Genomic DNA, 22,796 nt, shown 5'->3' with positions numbered 1-22,796 from the left:
AAGAATTGGTTAGGCCTATTCTGCGCGGCGTGTGAGGTGAGGTGACAGTGAAGTGACAATTGTCACCTCGGGTGAGGTGAGTCTCTATGCAAATCAAATGGAGAGTCACCTCACCCGAGGTGACAATTGTCACTTCACTGTCACCTCACCTCACACGCCGCGCAGAATACGCCTAGGTGTGATTTTGAATGTTGAATATATGGAATTTGGATCTTAAATTCTGAAATGTTGTTCAGTACAAGGTATTGCTTTTTTAATTTCTGAATATTACAAATTACAGTGAAGTTTTCATGATCTGGATAAAAAAAAATCTATTCTGTATTTCGTTTCGAACGAAATTCTCATACAAAAAAAAATATTTTTTTGTATGAGAATTTCGTTCGAAACGAAATACAGAATAGGGGTGATAATCAAAAAATTCCAAAACTGGGACTTTCAAAAATCTGGAGACAAGACATGTTGACTTTTACAAGACAAGAACTAGAGCAAAATATAAAGAGCAGGAAATTTTTTTAGTTCTCGGGATAAGACCAAGTTCCTGAAACATGACATTTACAATTTTTCAAGTTCTTCTTAAAATACTTTTATGCTCTTTGACTGCATCGGCTAACATTTTTGCAACCAAAGCGTGTTTGTTGTCCTACATGTTTAAAACGGATAATTTTTACTAGAACTAAAATCTCGTAGCTTTTAAACATGAGAAATAAATATCAAGATAAAAGTAAAATACATGAATAGAATTCCAAAGTAATTATAAATAGAATTCCAAAGGATTTCTGAGGAACACTACAGGTGAATTGTAAGGAGAATCCAAAAGCGCTGATTCCTTGTGGTTAAAATTCTTTGGTGTTTCTTATGGAATTCATACGTTCTTTTGCTTGTGTGTATACATTTGGATATCTCCATGATCACACCTTCACAACAATCATAAGCTTAAAGGCTTTAAATAGCGTTCGCGTTGAGAACCCCTGGAGGGACGTATTTTAATCCTGAATTCGTTCTCGCACCGTTGAGAGTGTACTCCTGACGGGGTAGAGATTCAATGTCCTTTATATAAAGTCCAGACCAACAGGCAGTTTGCTGGTGTTAGAAACAAAAATATTCACCCCTATTCTGTATTTCGTTTCGAACGAAATTCTCATACAAAAAAATATTTTTTTGTATGAGAATTTCGTTCGAAACGAAATACAGAATAGGGGTGATTGTAAACATTACTGAGCACTCAAGTGACATTCCCTACTGCGAACAGTGAGATTTACGCCACTGCCAACAGCTGTTTCATGTAAAAAGATAAACATTGCAATGAAATACGAACACCCCTAAACATTTGCACATTTTTTTCACTAATGTCGTTTTCGTTTTTGCGGTGTAAGCAGGAATAAGCGCGAGTCTTTGACAGCTCAACATCATTTGTTTGTAAACAAAGGTGATTTCTATATCTACACCCTAAAATATTTCGGTGTACGGCAGTGTAGCACCGGTGTAGCTACACCGCAAAAACGAAAACGACATAACATTAATAAGCCTGTTGGCCCGGACCTTATATAAACGTCATTGGTAGAGATTGTCATCCCGACAGCTGATTTGACAGTCCTTGATGGTGTATATCGAAAAAACACCGAATGCTTTCTCTGTGATGCTCCAACTACACGGGTGCTGTTGCGAATTACCTACTAGACGACGCAGCAGTGCTCTCTCGAAAGGAAAACATTCACCGTAGCTGCATGAGAAAAAAAAATAACAGCAGTTGTCTGGTTGGCGTTTAAATTTATAACAATATCCTATACTATAGAGAATACAGTTCATTACAATTATATCGTAGAGGTGGCGTCGCGAATAAGTTTACGCTTCAACGATGAAGAATTTAGGAACGGCTTAAAAACTGATTGGATGTGTTAAAAAAAAAGCGAGAAAAAAGGAAAAAAGATGGTCAAGCCAACCCCGATGGAGGAAAAGCTCAAGTACTCGCTACTGCGAGACATGACCGACAGCCAGAGTATATGGACCAGGTAAGTGGCAGTGAATTGTTTGAATGAGTCGATGTGTAATTTGTGTATTTCTTTCGTTTAAGAAATGAAAAACGCACTTGGTTCCTGACGCTTCTGGCCGGAACATGCATGTTGTACTCGACGCGAACGACCATGCCCCTACTGGTTCCGGCTGTGGCATCAGAACGAAAGTGGAGCAAAACGGATTCTGGGACCGTACTGAGTTCCTTCTTCTGGGGTTACACTTTGACCCAAGTGCTCGGAGGTTACCTGAGTGACAAATTTGGAGGACAGAAGGTAATATTACTGTCCGCCATCGGCTGGTCCCTGATTACATTCTGGATGCCCAACATCATCACATCGGCATCGTACCTGTCCACCTATTCAATTCCGTTTATCGTCGCCGTACGGATCGCCAACGGAGCCTGCCAGGGAGTACACTTTCCCAGCATGATAAGCATCACTAGTCAAAATCTAAGTGCAACCGAGCGGACAAGCTTCTTCAGCATTCTGACGTCCGGATCGGCACTGGGTACGTTGCTGACCGGCATCCTGGGGTCATTCATTTTGGACTACTTCGGTTGGCCAACTGTGTTCCGGGTGATCGGATTCCTGGGGCTCTCGTGGACGCTGTTTCTGCGCTACTACACGATGGCCACCGATCGCAGCAGGATCATCAACCTTTCCCAACCGAGCAGAATATGCTCTAAACTGGGTCATTCGGAAACCGTCCCTTGGTTGAAGCTATTCGGTAGGACTTCCTTCTGGGCGTGCGTCCTGGCGCATGCATGCGAGATGAACTGTTTCTTCGTGCTGCTATCCTGGCTGCCGACGTATTTCCACGAAAATTTCCCCCATGCTAAGGTAAGAGCCACAGAGTTCTGAAACGGTTAAAAATGAGTTCTTTGGTACCTAATCGTTTATTTTAGGGCTGGGTGGTAAATATGATTCCCTGGCTGGCACTGCCACCCGTTACCATTCTGGGGAAAGCATTCACCGAAGCATTGATCTCCCGACAATGGCCTCTGACGAGAATCAGGAAGCTGGTGCAGAGTTTTTGCTTCCTCGGCCAGAACGTGGCCCTGTTCACCATGTGTCACACGGAGCAGTTCAACATTGCCCTGGCGTGTATGTCAATTATTATCGGTAAGTGCGATGACGACAGGTTGCAACAAATGGGCACTTTTTGCTTATTGAAATGATTGTTACGTCACTAAATAATCGAATCCAAAAAGAATGTGCAGCTCATCGTTACAGAAACTTTGGTAAAATCATCGATAACAGTGACAAGTAATTTTCGAAAATTACTAATGGCGGTAAGCTCCAACTTGGAGTCGGGTTGATTAACTCTAATGTCGACATCAACGTAGTGGGACATTCTTGGTCGGGATTTAATCCGAGGATAATACCGGTTTGAGCTTAGCGCCATAAGTTTCTGAGGAACAACATAAAGCAAATGGGAAATGGCAATTTGCTTATAGCATCTACGTCTCACACTGGGGCAGAATCGTACTTGGGTTGGACCAAAATCGTAGCGCTCCACCCATGCGTCCTAGAGGTGTGGAGTCTTCGACAAAGTTGTTCGGGTGGATAAGGACTATCTTTTGACATAATAAGTTTAGTTCCAGATCACGCCGTTCAGGTGGCGTTAGGACTTTCTTATGAAAGAAGCATTATATTTAGCAAGAATAAATCTGTGTCAATAATTTGAAAGGAATCTATTTCTCATAACAGTTGCAAAGGAATTACAAGTAGAGTTCTAAGGAAATTTCCTGATATGTTTAAAAATAAATTCGGGATAATTCTTAACATGTAATATTGATATTTTTTTACATGTCATGTGAAAGGATAGTTACTCTTCGCGATGTCGAATGACAGGACACTGATAAACCACCTAATTTAATATAAAAACTGGTTTAAATTGATCCCATGTTTTGTCTTAAAAGCTGTAAAGTTGCTTTTCCTATCTCTAGAAGAGCAACTCCAGTTGAGCAGCCTTCAGATTTGTTTGAACAAATTAAATTAGTAAATTTTAAGAGTTAATGCGTAAATGAATCCTAAAGAGCGAAAGCCAAACTGCTCATCTGCACAAAATGAGTTCGTATTGATGTGAAGCATCATTCTATTCAAAATTATCTTCTCAAAAAGTATAAAAAAGCTTCAGCAGAATTTTTCCCCGGCTTCAAAATTGGAACAAATTTGGCATTTTTCCATTTATCAGGAAAGAATACCAAATGCCAACATCAGTTAAATCTAGCGTTCAGAATCATAAGGGCCTAGCTGCGATGATCGATTTGCATCATCGACGTTCTCTTTTACTAATTACTCAGCTGGTGGATTATTTTAACTTTTGGTTAAAATTTGACAGATGGAAAATTATCGATTAACCCTGCTATCCGAGCATGGTTATTTCTGACATACAAGAAGTTAAATTTTGACAACCGTGGCTGAGTTCTGCTCGAAAACCGATCGATCGGTAACACAGGGATTTTCGAACATAAGAAATAACTTTCGAAATGTCACTTTAACCACGAGATAAATTTAACTCGGCAAATGGTTCACAGTCTTAAACCACCAACCGGTGGAAACTAAGGGCATCTTTAGCGGTGATCCAATTGGCCTATTTGATCTAAATTTTTCGAACAGATCCAGACCAAGCCCTTGCACCTGAATTTTGTTTTATACCTACTAGTTCCAAATGTATTTTTTTTTAAACCCGCATAATTAACCATTTCATTCTAGCAGTTAAAATGACGTTTACTACCACTCGAACTTTGAAGTAAAACATTATTTTGAGATTTTTTCTTCTAGAATTACGAGAAAAGTAGCCAACATTTGTGCGTTTCATAAAAAAATAGAAATGAGTTGGTAGGGTAGAGAACTACTTCGGCCTAATCGCCCATTTTGGGCCTATCGAGTAGAAAACTTCAAATAAATCCATGATTTCAGAGTAAACAAATGAGTCAATTATGCGTTTGGTACGATAATTTAGTTAATAAGCTACCAAACGAAGTCAATGAGAACGCGTGATATGAAGGTTTACACCCATTATTCCTAAAAACAAAAGAAGCGCTCCGACCGAATCAATTTTTATCTTCATCCGATAGGCCGAAGTGAATTCATTGGCGTTTTAATGGGGTTTCAATGCATTAGGCCGAATTCAGAATCCGTAGGCCGAGTTTGAAGTCAAGAAGTAGTGTTAGACTTTTGACAATATCTGAACGATTGGTTTCTCTTTACGGAAAGGTAAATAAATTTGAAAGCCATCAGTAATAATAACATTCCGTTTGGTGCTAAACTGCGCTAGATTAAGAAAGACTAAGTGCGGGTTGTGCTTAATAGGCCGGAAATGGGGTAGTTAACCCTATTTCGTTGGAAATCGCTGGTAGAAATTCACACCAAAACTGCTTGACAAAGTGGTCAATTCTCGGTCTGATTTCGACTGATTTTGGAACATGCAAACCATTGTTTCAAACCACTTTGACAGCTGCAAGGAGTGACACGAGTGATGCATCAGTTTTGTAGGTTTTGTTTTGCTCTGTTTTTCTTAGGCTCTGAACCATTATTTGGCGAATTTTTTTAACTTTTGGTTAAAATTTGACAGATGGAAAGTTATTGATTAACCCTGCTATCCGAGCATGGTTATTTCTGACAGACAAGAAGTTAAACTTTGACAACCGTAGCTCGAAAACCGGTCGATCGACAGCACGGGGACTTTCGAACATAGAAAATAACTTTCGAAATGTCACTTTTAACCACGAATTAAATTTAACTCATGGTTAAAAATGACATTTCGAAAGTTATTTTCTATGTTCGAAATCCCTGTGCTGTCGATCGATCGGTTTTCGAGAAAAACTCAGCCACAGTTGTCAAAATTTAACTTCTTGTCTGTCAGAAGTAACCACGCTCTGATAGCAGGGTTAATCGATAACTTTCCATCTGTCAAATTTTAACCAATCCTGCAAAAGTGGAAAGCTTTTGGGAGACCACGGTCGAGAAAGATAACAATCGCAGATTCCGGCTTTAAAAATGGTTCCACTGAAAGCGATTGAGAATCGATTACTGTTGCATTGGATGTATTTCTGCACGGTATCGAGTGAGAATTGAAAATTAGTAGTAGCAACAGCAGCGTTATTACGGTCGAGAGATTATATTATTATTTTGGTGCGACGGCTACAAACAACTCGATTTTGAAGGTGTCGTACGGAACCATTCAAAATCGCTCAAACGACGTTGGATCAAGAGTCGAGCTATGCCACAATCCTGGAGTTTCAGGCAACAGCCACCAACCAGTGGAAGATGATTCTCCCTCGGATGATAGTTGAGCAGTTTCTCCGACTGGCACACAGTCGAACAGTGAACCATTAGCAATAGAATTCGTGGTATCTCCAATTAAGACAGTTTCCAAACAATACACGAGGTTGATCAATACCTGGCTAACGATAGCAAATCGAAGCTGAAAAGGATGGTGGTCAAACAAGCCCAGGAATATATGTTTTGTATGACATTTGAAATAGAACGGCCTGGCTTGATTTGGCTTAATCTATTTCTATTTCATTTTAGCTGGCTCAAATGTGACATAAATTTGGATCTAGATCAGACCACCGCTAAAGATGCTAGACAGACAAAATGAGTGGGTCGTAGATTTTCCTATGTTTCGAGGAGTGCATCGATTAGCTTGGGACCGAAGAGAGTACCAGAGCTAAGCCAAAAAGTTGAGCACGTTTCTTCGGGACCTTCTGGTCTTAGAGTTACCTCTATGATACTGGAAAATTGGTCCACTAAACTGTAGTAATGCAAATGCAAAATCGATGAAGAAAATCAATCATCGCAGTTAAGCCCTTATGATTCTGAACGCTAAAAATAATTTTGCCCAAAATTCAATTTTGCTAAAAATAAGCTGTTGAAAGTCTTCGAACAGGTATGTTTTGTCGTCCAGTATGATACAAGAATATTTTGCAAAAACTGGGTGAAAAGCTATTCCTATTCGTCTAATGAATAATGGAAAGCAATGTCATGTCATATTTCATTTTATGGTATAACTGTCGAAATTTTCACCAATGACAGGACACAAATGTATACAAAAGTGTGTCGATGATCGTGACAATTAGCAAGCCTGGCTATTCCTCTAAAGAAATTGGTCATATGTGTTATAATATTATGCTTTAAATGCATATGCTATGCGAAAGTATATACATATACATATGTACGGTGACTTACCCTTGATGATGAAGTAACTTACCTAACTGATAATCATCTTCCGTCTTGTCTATTGTTGGCCTTCTTGAAGGTGGTTGGCCTAAGGTCTCCTATCCTCTGATGAGACTGCCATCTTAGGTGAAGATGGAGCCGATGGATGCAAGTCAGAAGCTTTTTGAGCCGCACCTCCGTGGTGGACAGACGCTCGGAGGCGAAGCATTTCCTCTACCACCGTGCTATGGTTACCGCGCCAGTGTTCGCTTCGCATCTCCTCACTTTGCTATTGTCGGATTTACAACATTGCCCAGGCTACGCCACCCAGCTGTGTCCATATTTCAGCTGGTAATCGTTTGTAATCATATGACTCGTGGAGGCGTGAGGTGGGGACTGATTCTCAATAGAACTAGTAAAACCCAAACTGAAATTATGAGCACTCTCAAAGTCCTTAGCAAGTTTATGCACTTTTTCCTCATTTGTGGTTAAAATTGTTAAAACTTCTTTAAGGAAGAGGCTGGAATAAAAAAAATGTGAGTTTCAAAAGTCTATTTTCGACGCATTATTTCCCAAATTAAAAGAATCGTTTTAATTCGTTTTATTTTTTTTAATTGCCTCCTACGGACACTCGAAACCAAAAAACATCGAACACCATTTTGAAAAATTTGAGAAATTTCAGCGCAAACAATAATCAATTATTGATTGTTCATGCTACGTTTCATGCTAATCGGAGGGGGTCGAGTCTAAAAAAGAACTCATTGCAATGCTCATTTTAAACTTTCACCCAACAGGTCTGTCCGGATTCCACAACAACGCCGTGACCGTCAACCCACAGGACCTGGCACCAAGCCATTCGGGCAGCGTATTCGGCCTGATGAATACCGTCGGGGCTATTCCCGGATTCCTAGGAGTCTACCTGGCCGGGCACATCCTCGAGCTTACGCAAAGCTGGTCGGCCGTTTTTAGCACGGCGGCGGCCATCAACACCGTCGGTTGGTTCGTTTTTACGATCTTCGGAAGCGCCGAAGCGATCGTTTAAAACTTGTGCATCACACAGCCGGAAGACGGACGAGCAGCCGGACAGCAAAACTTAGCGAATTTTTTTTAATAATTGTATTTATAGATTATCATGGCTACAATCTGTGACTCATTCCTAGCTGAAAACGTACCAAAATACTCTCGCCGCAGCGGCGTGGGGTTCGAAACCGAATGGCTCGAACGAAATTTGTGGGTATAAAATTTCCAAAATAAATCATTTAAATATAAAGTGACCGTAAAAGAAGTGGCTTTCTTTTTGCTGCTATTTCCGAAAACCGACGGAATTGGGTACTCTTCACTAATATTTCACATGTAACAATTCAGAGACTTCTTCAACTTACCTTAAACCAACATCTTGGACATGTACGGCCCATCCAGCTCGTATCCCATCTTGCGATAGTAGTTTCTCGTTCCGACCCCGGAAATAACCGCCAGCTTGCTGCTTCCGTGCTCCTCCCGAGAAATCCTTTCCGCTTCCTCCATCAGCAACATTCCGAAACCCTGATGCTGGAACTTGGTCGGATCCCTCGCGTTCACCGGCACAACCGACCCGTAGACGTGCAGTTCTCTCACTATCGAACAATTGTCCACCAGCTCCGGTCTGAATGTATCCGGCGAGCACTTGCGCAATCTCAACAAACCCACCAATATGTCCTGCTTCGGATCTTCGTACGACAGGAAAGTCTCCCAACCGCCATTCGCCACGTAATCCCTCCGGATAAGCTCGATCTCGTAAGGACGAACCTTGTTGTGAATCTCCTGGATTCCCACCTCCCTGGTTCGCACATCCCGACAATCCGTGCCCAAATCCTTCATCCGGGCAAGTGCCAACTCTCGGAGATTACCATGTTCCACGCCGGAACTGACTAAGGGCATCGGAATATCACGCTGTACACGATAGACCCGAGTCCACGGAGGTACCAACGCCAGGATCTTCGCCACCAAATCGACCAACATCGAAGGCGGATAACTCTTGTACCGTCCCGTTTTCCACAATTCATACAATCCCGTACCACGAATCACCAGCGTTGGATAGATCTTCAAGCCATCGGCGCGAAAATCTGGATTTTCAAAGAACTCAATAAACTGCTCCACGTCCCTCTCGATGTCAACGTTCGGTAAATCCGGCATCATATGAGACACCACCTTGAATCCCGCGTCCTTCGACATCTGAAAACTTTCGCAGGTTGCTTTCACCGTATGGCCTCGATTGGTATCCCTAGCCACATCCTCGTACACCGACTGAACTCCGATCTCCAACCGAGTACATCCGTACGCCAGTAAATCCGACAGATGCCGCTTCAAACAATAATCCGGCCGGGTTTCGATTGTAATTCCAATACATTTCGTGTGAGACTTCTCCGAGTAACGCACAGCTTCCTCAACACTGGAGCTTGTATGCCCGGACAGAGCATCATGCAAATTTCGGATAAAGTAGTCCCTATAATCCTCCGGCAAACACATAAACGTTCCACCCATCACGATGAATTCCACCTTGTCCACCGAGTGCCCGAGCTGCTTCAGCTGTTCCACTCGATGGCGCGTCTGCAAAAAGGGATTATATCGGGCACGAATTGCTCTCATGGAAGTCGGCTCGTATCCGGTGTAGCTCTGTGTAGAATATTCAAAATCACTATCCGGTCCACCCGGGCAGTAGACGCAAATGTTTCCGGTCATGTTGATGTGAGGACATCGGTGAGGCTTGCACATTACCGCCACGACCGCAATCTACAATCCATACAAAAAAAATCCCATTACACAAAACCCCGTATTTACGCGAATTTCTCCTCTACTCACCCCACTGGCGGTTCGGATGGGTTTCGCCTTCAGTTTCGGCAGGAGGATCGGTTTGGCCTCGTGCGGTACGGCGGCAATGATGTCCACCAGCCGGGGAGCACTGTCCAGACCATAGTTGGATGCCAGGCGCGTCTTGAGCCGATTCAGATTTACATCCTTTCCCTCATGGTGCGCTTTCAGCAGTTCCTGGATGATTTCACCAACCACGATCAGCATTCGCTCGTCGCGGCTCAAGCCAGCTCCTGCGCGATGGAAGAACGGGCATGTTATGGTGATTTAACGAAATAATTTACGGTCAACTCACCCATGGGCTTTTTCTTCGTCATTATGGAGATATTGTATGAATCTAGTAGGTACAATTTTTTTTTTTTGAAGAAATTTGCGGAAAATTATTAGTCGAAAAAATCAGAGGGAGCCGCGACGTCGCAAAACACGTACTTTTTGTGTTTTTTTTGCCAAGCTTGACAGATAAAAAATTGCAACACGGCAGGGTTCGCCGAACAGGTCAACATAGTGTAGTACCAACGTAGTACCACATACCATTTAAACAACAATCAATTGACAAATCCAAGTTTATGCCGGCCACCGCAGCGCTGCTGTCGCAGTGGTGATAGCTTTCAGATTTTCTGTCAAACGGCCCCATAAAAAATCCTCCCGATTTTCCCTTCGACTAAATCGGTTCACGTCGGTAAGATCGACCGACTATGAAACCGACGTATTTATAAATTGTTGCATCGACTCTTATGGGACTGCTTAAGGGGAGGCTGCCGACACGTCAGCACACTAAATCGGTAGTCGAAAACATAGGAAATCAGTCAACCAGAAGCGACCAAATTGAACGGTTAATAGGATGACAGAGTTGTAGCAGGGATTCTATGAAACCAGACGAAATATACTTATTGATCAGTTTATTAAATTGTTTCTACGATGGAAACAGATTAAGGCGATAAATAAATCAGCATACGAAATTGATGAAACCAAATGAAATAGAATGGTTAATCGGTTCATTCAGTTGTTTGAATGATGGAAAAGATTAAGTCAACTGTTAAATCGGCTTATGAAATTGATGAAACCAGATGAAATACACTAATTAATCGGGTAATTAAATTGGATTCTTTAGGGGTATTGGGGTAATTGCATGTTCGTAATCTGCATTACAAATGGAATCGAAATTCAAAATTTCATCAATTTTGAAGCACTGGAACTACTTTAAATAAGTGTGATTACATTAGCAAAAATCACCATCTTAGCGTTCCTCGATGGTACTTAATATGGGAACGAGCTGTCAGTTTGTTAGTTTTGTGTCAAACAGTGAACTGATCATTTTGCTTCAATCAAGATTAAAAATTGAGATGGAAGTAAATGGGATCGAAAAAAAATATCGTTGTGCTCAGAGAACATAATTATTACGCCAAGTACTCCAGTACATTCTTGCCATTGTAAGATTTCAAAAAAAAAAAAAAACAAAACTATTAATACCAACTTACCAGGTTGTAATGATATTTAATAATAAAGTTGCACCAACAATCAATACGAAACTAACGATTTTTAAATTGGCTCACCACTTTAGTAGCCTATTGGTCCCAAGCAAACGATTAACGTACCCTATTCTAGTTGAAATTCTATTACTACACTATGTTTGTTTTGATTCTCTATGAAAGTTTGACAGATAACATCAGGGGTGTGTGGATTCATGCAGAACATGCAGGGGTGAGTGAAATAGCTTGGGACTGCTTGGGACCGTTGTTCTGGTCGAGGGGTGCGACACATCTAAAATGGCAAGTCGATTGCAAACAAGATGTACCTATTTTTAGATCAGTGTTTTTTTTTCGTTTTCACTCTTTTGCTTTTCGCTGTATCCAATTTTTTATGCTGCAGTAGATGCAAAAGGTAGAAGTGTAGATAGATCAGATAGATAAAAATAGTAAACTGACAGCGCCGTTCCAAACCGTGCGATCGTATTTTTGTTTTGATTTTTTTAACACACTTGCAAACGAAAACTAACAATCTTCTCTCTCGTTAATTTAACTTGCTCCGAGCTTTTGATTATCAAATAGCAATAAAAAGAATTGCTATTAATGTCCACCTTCTTCGTATTGCTGCATTTCTCAAGCCAGGTAAACCAAACGAGTTGAAATTGAAGAATGATGCACTGTGTGCCCCACTGATAGGTAACCAATTTATCCGACTGCCAGCATCTGCTCATGTTATGATAATTCCCTTGTAAAGATATGGATAAAATCCACTAGATGCCGAATCAATACGTGTTTTGTCAGTATACTACGCACTGTCTCATCCAATGTTACAGTCGGTATATCTATCCTGTTCTTAGGACTGGAATGAAAACTCCTATTAGGGCGTGGCGTGTAAAATATATGGGACGATTTTTTTTTATTTTGATTTGTACGCTATTTTACGTTAGTACCCCAAGAAATTCCGGACTATCTCTAGAAACGTGTGTCCTTCAACGATTCTTTATGCGTGAATATAAACTAGGATATTGTATCTGTAAATATATACTCATTGGTAGGAAAATAAAACAGGAACTCATTTTTTATCGAATTTTTGGCCGGTACGTTGGCTGAATGAAGGTTAATCAGACTTTGGTGCAAATCAAAAAGCCTTATAGTTTCGTTCTTTTTTAGAGACAACATCTGAAGCTACCTTTAGACTGGAATTGCATTCCCTTTATAATGGTTTGAGATCTCACGGTCTACTACCTTGCCATGTAGCTATTTACTATTCGTCACAAGAAAACAAAAACAAGGAGCATTTAATGCAATATACATAATATTGAACAATCTTCTCGATGTTGGTTCCAGATCAACCATCATGTGTGATAAACGGCTACTGTTTCGACTCCATACACTGATAGGGACAGATTAGCTCCACTGATGTTCCCCAGCATACCACGATGTCAAGATGTTGTGTCTTCTCCGCTAATTTACTTTAGTATTGCTCCAGCTTGTGGATCTCCGGAAAAAAAAACAACAGAACTAAAATCAAATCAATTCAATTTAACGATTTTCGACAGCATAATATCTATAAACATAAAGTAAAAGCAGTAAAAGTACCTAGGACTGGACATTGTTTTTTACAATTGATTAATGTTCCTCAAGGCACGGCCTTTCAAAATGAGCAAGAATGCGATTCCAATAAGCTCTTGACCGCCAGCTTTCGTCATTACCTCTGCCGTCTGTGGGTTGAATTCTACAATAAAAATGTAAAGTATTTTCAGCATTTTAAATCCTGCGTTACAATGCAGAGCAAAATATGAATCATGATTCCGGCACAAACGAAGCACATTTGTGATTCCGGTTTCGTAGACGTCTGAATCGGATCCCGGTAATATTTCACTTTACAACTGGAATCTAAGTAGTAGTTCTGCTGATGTTTTTTGTGGATCATCTTCGCTGAAATATTCGTAAATTAAATTCTCAATTCACTTCCATCGCCAATATCGACTCCAGTTCGAATACTTATGAATACTGCATTTCCCAGATCTTTCCGCAACTCCCAGCCATCATTCCCGAGGTCATGTTTCAACTGATTTCACTCGAGGTCTTAATCATCCTCTGATAGTAAGAACATTTTGCACTGACGGAACTACTTTTCCATCATTTCTACTAGCAGGCATCCTGGATTGAAACTGTAATGTGATGGCTTAGAGATTTTCCACTTCCACGAGACATATAATTGCTTACATTTTTATCCATACGATTTACCTACAGCGCACTTTACGAATAAGCAAACGAAAAACTTGAGAAAAGGTTTGATTAACTTTCTGTATTAGAAAACTAGCACATCAGACTTAATTCTCGAGCAAATCAAGCACTCCTTTTCAAAAACAATAAAACGTAAACAAACCGCTAGTTTCCTGCTGCTCGCTTTGCTGTTTTGTTCGTGCGATGCGAAAAGATGGGAATGGGAGAAAGTAGATGCAGTGATGTTGAAGTCGGTGGATGTAGATGGCATAGATGGAAACAGATGAAAATATTGATTTAAGATTTATACGTTTTCAAGAGAAAAGTTGATGATCTAGATGTGTCGTCCCCCTCGGTTCTGGTACTGAGTGAGCCAAAAATAATAATGATTTTCTTCGGGACCCAGTGGTCTTAGAGTTACCTCTATGCTTAAACATTGTATCTTACATATCATTCTGACCAGCGCTACTTTTCTTATCATATTTGCTACCGGGTGCTAATGGGTCTAAGGCGAAAGTCTCCAACATAACGCGAATAAAATATATTGTATCGCCTCAAATTGCAAAAAGTATTACGTTTGACAGTTGATACGAAGTTCATCACCGTCAGCAGTGCTTATTCCAGTCACCAGGAGCGCATGAGTTAAAGTTGGATTTCTCTATACGAAACTAATGATTTAAAATTGGCTCACTACTTGACTAGCCTATTGGTCCCAAGCAAATCGATTAACGTACCCCATTCTAGTTGAAATTCTAGTACTACCACAAACGAAGTTACAGACGACTAACTGGCGAAGAAATCCATTAAAATAATGTGGTTCACTGTAATAGAATTTTCTTGGAAGCTTGTGCCATCATCCACCAGATGGGTTAGTTTTTTTGTTTTGATTTGAACAAAGTTGATTTTGTGTACAATGATTCTTTGACAGTGTGCAAATAGCGTATCATTTTGTCATTTTTTTATGCATTTCAGTTTTGAGTAGAGTGAAAGACATAGAACCAAAACATTCTAGTACATTTGGTGAAAATGCTAGTTTAATCCAGTAGTAGCATAGAGGTAACGCTAAGACCACTGGGTCCCGAAGAAAATCATTATTATTTTTGGCTCACTCAGTACCAGAACAACGGTCCCAAGCAGTCCCAAGCTATTTCACTCACCCCTGCATGTTCTGCATGAATCCACACACCCCTGATGGTATCTGTCAAACTTTCATAGCGAATCAAAACAAACATAGTGTAGTAATAGAATTTCAACTAGAATAGGGTACGTTAATCGTTTGCTTGGGACCAATAGGCTACTAAAGTGGTGAGCCAATTTAAAATCGTTAGTTTCGTATTGATTGTTGGTAGTAGTGTTGCCATGTGGTTCAATCCAGTAGTAGTGGTGTTGCCATGTGGTACACTGAAAAATTGCAATAGCAGGTTAGTCACCAAAGTTTTCGAGCCGCTCCGTCTGTCACTTCGTTTGTGGTACTACCAACAATCAATACGAAACTAACGATTTTAAATTGGCTCACCACTTTAGTAGCCTATTGGTCCCAAGCAAATGATTAACGTACCCTATTCTAGTTGAGATTCTATTACTACACTATGTTTGTTTTGATTCGCTATGAAAGTTTGACAGATAACATCAGGGGTGTGTGGATTCATGCAGAACATGCAGGGGTGAGTGAAATAGCTTGGGACTGCTTGGGACCGTTGTTCTGGTACTGAGTGAGCCAAAAATAATAATGATTTTCTTCGGAACCCAGTGGTCTTAGAGTTACCTCTATGGTACTACGCTATGTTTGTTTTAATTCGTACACTGATAAAATTTCAAAGATTGTTTTTATGTGTCCCACACATGAATTTTTGCAATGTGATCAACAAATGATATCTATGTGTCGGACACATACTTAATATGTGTACACATAAAAGCCATGTGTAACCACACATACTATTCATTTGACTCATAAATTTCATGTGTGCTTCTGGGTGGATTCTGTTAAGGCCCAAGCGCAATGACAGCGGAAGCGGAACGGCAGCGGCAGCGGAATAGCCCGATCTGAGTAAGCCTATTTGTCGGATTGAAAACAAGTTAGAACCAAATCGACTTCGGTTAGGCAGCTTGATGTCATTTGTGACAACTGTCAAACTTTCCGTTTCCGTTCCGCTTCCGCCCACATTGCGTTTGGGCCTTTAATGTGTGGTCACATGAAAATCATGTGGAATTTCACATGGAAATTCGTCAATAAAAATGTGTGGAATTTTATTAGTGTAGTAGTTCGTCATCAAAGTTTTCAAGCATGTCATTTCGTTTGTGGTAATAGCAAGTACTGAATTTTCCATAAGTGAATGACTTAAACTCAGTGAAATAGAATACGGAGGTTTCAGTATATATTTTGCAAGATATTTTGTTTTATTGGACAGTAATCAAATGAAATTAAAAAATTGCTGATCTCACCAGTAAGTCAACTTGCTTGCGTTATCCTCCTCCGTTACACATCGCGCACTTGACCTCGGAAATCTCTGGAAGCCAACGCATGAGTGCAGAAACTGCAACGAAATTGGACAGTTTATGCACTCCTGCATCGACTTCCAGATGTTTCACTGATTTTAAATCTAAAACATTCACAAACATTGGCTGTTGTGGACCTCCAGACATGGACACGCAATCCACCACAACAAGAGAGTCACCATCTGTCCAAGCCACCAGGAAGCGCTAAACATGTTAACCGCAGTCTCCAAACAGAAATCGTAAAAAATAGAATCATTTTAATCCTACCCATCGTATGGAACCAAAGAAAAAAATCATTAACTTCCAGTTAATCAAGTTTTTTGATTAATTTATTGACTGGTTCATCAAAATCCTGAAATAAAAATACTGAAAATATCAGTAAAAAATGTAAACAAATAAATTACTGATATTGACAGCAATTTCTTTAATGATTCAAACAGTAATTTTTGACAGTTTAGAGATTCTATGATTTGCGGAGTTTTCAGTTAAATTAAAAACTAATGGATACACGGATAAAAATCTCTTTATACCTTTAGGCAAATTTCTATTCATAAAATGTATAAGTCAACTAAAAAGCATTTTTATTTTTTCTTTCTAATAAGCAGACACCTTGCAAAAAGTTAATAAAGATCATGCGTCAAATGAAATGTATAATTGGTCACACATACCTTTTATGCATTCTTGTAGGACCCATATGGTTTGTCTTATGGAATGTATGAGGCTGATATGTTGGCAAAAATTTAAAAGTGAAACAAATGAATAAAATAATTGATTTTCGTTTCGTGTAGAAAATGCAGCTGTTTGAAAACCCAGTAAAACTTTACCGAATTCGGTAATCTAAACTCTGTGTGTAGTTTTTGCAATAAGAGCCCTAATAAAAATGGTATGGTTAATTTGCTTAACGACGTGTTCGAGATATATCATCCAAACCATTTGTGGAATAGTTCAATCATTTGGGTTATCGTTCATTGATGGTAATTTTTTATTTAGGAATCTGGCTCCCCGTGAGAACGCTCAAGCCTTTGTACGACGTTTTTTTTTTTTATTTTATGCAAAATGAATATCAAGTATCAATAACAATGTTTACAGTTTTCTATGGCCTATGGGAAGGTGGTTCCACGTTTTCGGAAGAGGTGAGATTAAAACTACGAGCTAACCTAATAAAAAATATCATAAACGAACAATAACCCAAATAGTCTAACTTTTCCACAAATGGTTTGGATGATACCCCAAACACGCTGTTAAGGAAAATAACCATAACAAATTTATTGGGGAAACATTAATCCATTGTTTAATGTTGATTTAGATTATTCGAAGTATGTTTTCGGTTCCGTGTACCCCGTGGTTACTCCAACAGCACCATCAGCGAACCCCTGGATCACCTCGTTGTGACTCTCGTGGTGGGTTCTACAAGCACGGACCGTCAAAGTGATAAAAATTGCATCTGCTTTGTTTACATACATTTTTCACTCCACCAAAAAAAAAAAAACGCACAACAGTTTTCGAAAAATTCTTTTTATTTTCCAGTCATTTTTAATACAATGGCAGCAGGATGTAGCAAATCTTTTACATCCAAATACGAGGAAGAGCTGTACTACGACGTTGAGTACGAGGATTTTTGTAAAAGTTTCGAGTTTTCGGTAAGTGTCTGCATTATGGATTCTGGGGAAGGTCTGTTTATCGTGATATATTTTCCCGACAGAACTCCTCTTCCTGCTGGATCTGTAACGGATACTATGGTCCGAGCTATGGAGAACCATTGTGCGGTACGTGCCATTCGTTTATTTTCCCAAACCACCCGAACGAAGAAGCCGAAGGATTGGTAACGAAGCTTTCCGACGATGAAGATTCTGGCAACGATGAACCACCGGAGAACGGAGCCAAGGATCGTGCCGACGACGATGATGATTCAGACTACGATCTGGAAAGGCCGCGGCCCTCTGCTCCGCGCAATCTTAACCAGTACTTGGATATGCTGTCACAACCACGGGATTCGGATGAATCCCAGCAGAAGATATGCTCACTGCCAGTGGAAGTGCTGTTGTCGATATTCTCCCATCTGGATGACTTGTCCCTGTGGAACGTAAGCGAAGTTTGCAAACAATGGAAGAGGATTTTGGAAGTTCACACCCCACAGCAAATGTGGAAAAAGTATACGAAGGAAAGGTGGCCCCTGTTCCAGCAGATTTCGACCATTCCCAACTGGTTGCACGTAAGTTTACTTTGCCTCGGCTGTTGGAAAATATTATATTGATCATTTGTAGATGTACGGCGCACTGATGAATTCCTGCTTCTGCCGGACATGTCTCGTCCAAATGGCTCTAAAGACTCCGATGCGCGGTCGGGTCAATCACATTCGGGCGAATCGATTGCGAAGCGACATCCGATCGCTGGATTTGGATGCAACCGAGGGCATCGATGCCGTTGCTCTCGATAACCAGCTCTTTCACTGGCAAGCGTCGATTCTGGGACCCGCCGGCAGTCCCTACGAGGGTGGGAAATTTTTTCTTTACATTGTAGTTCCATGTTCGTACCCAATGCTCCCGCCGCAAGTTCGATTCCTAACGAAGATTGTCCATCCGAACGTTTCCCGTCACGGAGACGTTGGAATCGACATCATCCAGCACAACTGGTCGCTGGCATTGACCATTTCGAAGCTACTGCTTTCGGTGCAGAGTTTGCTGACGGATCCTTTCACGCAGGTTGGTATTGGAATGGGTTTTGTTCCCGGAATGTTGAGTTTTGAAAGGAGTGAATGTTTTCTCAAAACAGATTTGTATGGAGCCCGAGCTTGGCAGAATGTACGAAAATGACCGACTCAAATTTGAAGCCCTCGCGAGGCGGTGGACCTGGAAGTATGCAATGTATGAAGTTCTGCCTCCGCTGGAAGGATTGCTGTAGAGGACAATTCAATTCAAACAACTAAAACAGCTTCAACTCCAGGTGAGTTTAGATTTCTATAATTTCTACTCTAGTGCAGGATCATCACATAGCAAACATACAACCACTTCCCGAAATAAAACGGTCCTGTTGATAATAAGTAGTTCGACTGGTCCGGCTGCTTCTTATGCTTATCAAGTCCTGGCAAAGAAAATTTGTTTCCTAATGCATAGTTACTAACAACAGTATAAGTGTCCGGTAGAAGTGCTAATCTTAGGTGTCCTGCAAAAAGGGAAGAAAGCAAGCAATAATTTATTCAGCAACCGAGAAGGAAATTATTTATTATGCTACACATTTGGTTTTAAATGCAAAAAAAAAACACTACAACGATACAACAGCATCCAGTAGGATTGCTTTAATAGATTAAGCTTGAACAAAACTGGCTTCAAACGTCTTCGAGCAGTTTTGGGTTGATTTGTAATGAAATCGTATAGCATTGCATCTTGAAGAATCTTGAAAGCCATTTCAAATTGCTCGAAAGAAGTGGATAAAATGCCATGTTTGGCAAAAAACTACATTACCTATTGAACAACCAAAACCAACAACTTATCGATCTGACTGAATAAATTTATGGCAAATGTGAGATAATGTTGTAGATATTTCTTCGGTTGATGATGACCAGTCCCGTACACTTGAGAGCTGAATAAGCTATTTTTGCCGAACACACTACAACATCAACTCGCATCTCAACGCAACATGCATCTACTCCGGGACGCAACGGTGTTGGCCATACAGTCTGAAAAATCTTTACGTCCGATTTACGTGAAAACATAGGTGGTTTTCAACCTCCCTATTTTTCACGTAAATTTTACCAGTTTGACACGTGGCCGAGCAAAATTCAGCTTCAATTATCTATGTGATTAGTCAGGTAAATAAGACCTGATCTGCCGCTATTCGCATAACAGTCCTATGTAGATAGGAAATCCATAGGACATGGGACTGTTATGCGAATAGTGGCAGTGATGTTCACGTTCTATTTACATGAAATTGGGGTGAAAACTACTGAAAAACTGCTGACTACTACGTTACATTCCGTTTTGCTTAAAATGCTTTTCACGTTATTTGTACGTGCATTTTGAATGAAAACAATGGAACGTATATATAGAAGCAGTCAATATTATGCAATTTGATCGAGCAGATATAAATTACACGTGTTTTAATTGATATTGAAATCAAGTGTTCAGAAAATCATTAACCAAATCTCATTCATTGAGCCTCCCTGCAAGACTGCTCATAACATTGCAAATTATTAACTGCTTGATTATTTGAGCGAGATTATCACGTAGAATTGTTTATGAGTCCTTTATGGCTGGCAAAATATTAAGAACTGTTAGCTACATATCTAGATAGAGCTGGAATTAGGGCGTCACAGCTGTTGTAAACAATGATTTCTTTCGATGATTTCTAGAAAGTCAAGGCTCGCCAACGCAAATCAACATCACCGTCGGGTGTCGGGATGTCTTCTATGTTGCTTCACGTGGGCGTGCCTTGAGTTCCTAGAAATCATCGAAAGAAGTCATTGTTTACAAAAGCTGTTACGACCTAATTCCAGCTCTATTCAGATATAATCATAAATAAAAATTAATGTAAAAAAATCAAATTACCGTCCAATACTTGCAGCAAGCTGCTGGGAAACTGAGTAGTCAAAACTGTTGACCTTCCTGGTCGCTTCCATCGAGAGCTGCACTCAATACCAACTTAATTTTTCGCACAAAGTGAACTTTCTGGAATCTCCTAAACTTTTGTGACATGACGAACAGAGAAGTCATAAAGGGCTGTCCATAAACTATGTAGATGGGTTTTTAGCGATTTTGATACTCACACTTTTTGGAGAAAAAAAAAGGTTTTGCTGTGGCAAACCATTTGCTTGAAGAATTCTTCGTATTTCACAACGGGCACAATCAATGGTGAAAATTATAGAAAAGAATGCATCACATAAACGGCTTCTACCCATCTACCGAAAGCATACAGATCCTCGATTGTTTTGACCGGATCTGACATCTGCTCACTATGCTCAAAATTCCAAAATCCCCCAAACTGCCCTGAGCTGCGTCCTATCGAAAGATACTGGGCAATAATTAAATGGCATCTTGAGAAAGATGGAAGTCCGAGCGTCCTTCAAAAATGAGAAGTCAACATTCAAACTCACGTGAAATCGGTCATATGTATGTTGATTTTCATTTTTATAAAGTAAACCTATGAATTCGTTCGAAAATAAATATTTTCCTTTGAGAAACATGTGTCTACTTTCATTAATGAACAGTCCTTACTACACACAAAATTTTGACTTGGCCGCCCAGCAATTTTAATTCTTGAATAATTTCCAGCAAAATGTGTTAAATTTTTACTGGCTTGGTTTGAAGGGCTGGAAATCAGTAAACGTATGTGACCAGTAAAATATACAAAAGCTATATGTCAGTTGGACTTATACTTTTTTACGTGATTTACAAGATGGTAAACAGTTGTTAAAATCAGGTAACAATGTTACTGATACAATATATTCATACAATTATTGTACATCTAGATAAATAAATATATTCTTTATACCTTCGAAGACGTAAGCACTTTCCTGCTTAACGAGTACCATGCAAAGGTAGTCCAAAGAGAAGATTATTTTAGTAATAGTTTAAACACAGTTGTATATCATATATAAATAGTATCCAAAGCTAAAAACACCAGTCTTGATCGAGTCTAAAAAAAAAACGTTTCCTTCAGAACGAAAGAACTTTACCGGCCATGGTTGGCTTTCACCTGTGCAAGCTAGGCAGTGTGCTACACCCGGCAATTTGATGGGAGAACCGGGAATAATCAATAATCCTTAATATAAGGTCACTTAAATTATGAGTTGTTTATGCAAGGCGTTTATTGGCAACACGAATCAATTGAAAGGTTCAAACCCTATTCTACCTAGGATCAAAGGTTTACCAAAGATTCACAAACCAGGAAACGAAATGAGGGTGATTATCTCTGCTGAAGGATCCCCCACTCATGAGCTTGCCAAATGGCTAGTAACGAAATTTCAAAATATGCCTAAACCACTCGCTCAGTTAACAGCACACAGGAATTCGCCAATCAACTTCAGGCATCAGGAGAGATTCGGTACATGGTTTCATTTGATGCCACAGCACTTTTTCCGAGTGTACCTGGAAAGGAAGCCATCATCCTTATAGAGGACTGGCTTCTGAAGCAACGTGAGGATTCCACTTGGAAAAACAATGTTCGGTCATATCTCAAGCTTACTCGTCTTTGTATGGAGGAAAATTATTTCATTTTCAGAGGAAATTGTTATAAACAAACTATGGGCAATCCGCTTTCTCCATTTTTATGTGAATTGTTCATGGCTAGCCTAGAAAATACTTTGGAGGATAGGAATTTGTTGCCCAAGTGTCGGTATAGGTACGTGGATGACAATGCTAAATCAAAAGGGAAGATTCATCAAAAACTTTGGAGGCCATAAGCAACGTTCACAAGGACATCAAATCTACTCACGAAGAAGAGAGAGACGGCAAACTCCCCTTCTTAGATATTCTCATCATCAGGAAAACGTCTTCGGTCAATTTCGAAATCTATAGGAAACCAACAAATACAAAGAGAGTAATACCAACCAGTGGAAACTAACGATTTTAAATTGGCTCACTAC

At 40.1% G+C, this 22,796-nt stretch overlaps 3 protein-coding genes across 3 annotated transcripts; 2 read left to right on the top strand and 1 right to left on the bottom strand.

Moving 5' to 3' along the window:
- Positions 1 to 1,694: 1,694 nt before the first annotated feature.
- Positions 1,695 to 8,461, top strand: MFS18 (major facilitator superfamily transporter 18). The gene is made up of 4 exons (XM_065222109.1): positions 1,695 to 2,009; positions 2,072 to 2,852; positions 2,918 to 3,134; positions 7,973 to 8,461. The coding sequence occupies exons 1-4, from the start codon at positions 1,927 to 1,929 to the stop codon at positions 8,218 to 8,220; spliced, it is 1,329 nt and encodes a 442-aa protein (XP_065078181.1). The 5' UTR covers positions 1,695 to 1,926; the 3' UTR covers positions 8,221 to 8,461.
- A 42-nt stretch (positions 8,462 to 8,503) lies between these two features.
- On the bottom strand, positions 8,504 to 10,435 carry Elp3 (elongator complex protein 3). Its single transcript, XM_065222097.1, has 3 exons — positions 10,321 to 10,435; positions 10,017 to 10,258; positions 8,504 to 9,947 (listed from the first exon to the last, which is right to left on the bottom strand). Exons 1-3 carry the CDS (start codon positions 10,340 to 10,342, stop codon positions 8,562 to 8,564), a joined length of 1,650 nt encoding a protein of 549 aa, XP_065078169.1. The 5' UTR covers positions 10,343 to 10,435; the 3' UTR covers positions 8,504 to 8,561.
- A 7,270-nt stretch (positions 10,436 to 17,705) lies between these two features.
- morgue (modifier of rpr and grim, ubiquitously expressed) lies at positions 17,706 to 19,720 on the top strand. Its single transcript, XM_065221627.1, has 4 exons — positions 17,706 to 17,856; positions 17,919 to 18,428; positions 18,481 to 18,918; positions 18,989 to 19,720. The coding sequence occupies exons 1-4, from the start codon at positions 17,758 to 17,760 to the stop codon at positions 19,115 to 19,117; spliced, it is 1,176 nt and encodes a 391-aa protein (XP_065077699.1). The 5' UTR covers positions 17,706 to 17,757; the 3' UTR covers positions 19,118 to 19,720.
- Positions 19,721 to 22,796: the final 3,076 nt, after the last annotated feature.

The sequence above is a fragment of the Ochlerotatus camptorhynchus genome, unplaced genomic scaffold (genome assembly GCF_037179485.1).
Source record: "Ochlerotatus camptorhynchus isolate MF236.1 unplaced genomic scaffold, CSIRO-AGI_Acam_v1.1 ptg000014l, whole genome shotgun sequence".
NCBI classification, from domain to species: domain Eukaryota; kingdom Metazoa; phylum Arthropoda; class Insecta; order Diptera; family Culicidae; genus Ochlerotatus; species Ochlerotatus camptorhynchus.
This window is presented reverse-complemented; position numbering and strand designations above follow the sequence as displayed.

Bases quoted from the DNA above. Each gene is read 5' to 3' on its own strand.
- MFS18 (XM_065222109.1), top strand. From the start codon at position 1,927: ATGGTCAAGCCAACCCCGATGGAGGAAAAGCTCAAGTACTCGCTACTG. The intron at 2,853-2,917 runs GTAAGAGCCACA...CGTTTATTTTAG, and splicing joins AAAATTTCCCCCATGCTAAG to GGCTGGGTGGTAAATATGAT. The intron at 3,135-7,972 runs GTAAGTGCGATG...TTCACCCAACAG, and splicing joins GTGTATGTCAATTATTATCG to GTCTGTCCGGATTCCACAAC.
- Elp3 (XM_065222097.1), bottom strand. From the start codon at position 10,342: ATGACGAAGAAAAAGCCCATGG. The intron at 10,259-10,320 runs GTGAGTTGACCG...TCCATCGCGCAG, and splicing joins GACGAAGAAAAAGCCCATGG to GAGCTGGCTTGAGCCGCGAC. The intron at 9,948-10,016 runs GTGAGTAGAGGA...TATGGATTGTAG, and splicing joins CCATCCGAACCGCCAGTGGG to ATTGCGGTCGTGGCGGTAAT.
- morgue (XM_065221627.1), top strand. From the start codon at position 17,758: ATGGCAGCAGGATGTAGCAAATCTTTTACATCCAAATACGAGGAAGAG. The intron at 17,857-17,918 runs GTAAGTGTCTGC...TTTTCCCGACAG, and splicing joins GTAAAAGTTTCGAGTTTTCG to AACTCCTCTTCCTGCTGGAT. The intron at 18,429-18,480 runs GTAAGTTTACTT...GATCATTTGTAG, and splicing joins CCATTCCCAACTGGTTGCAC to ATGTACGGCGCACTGATGAA.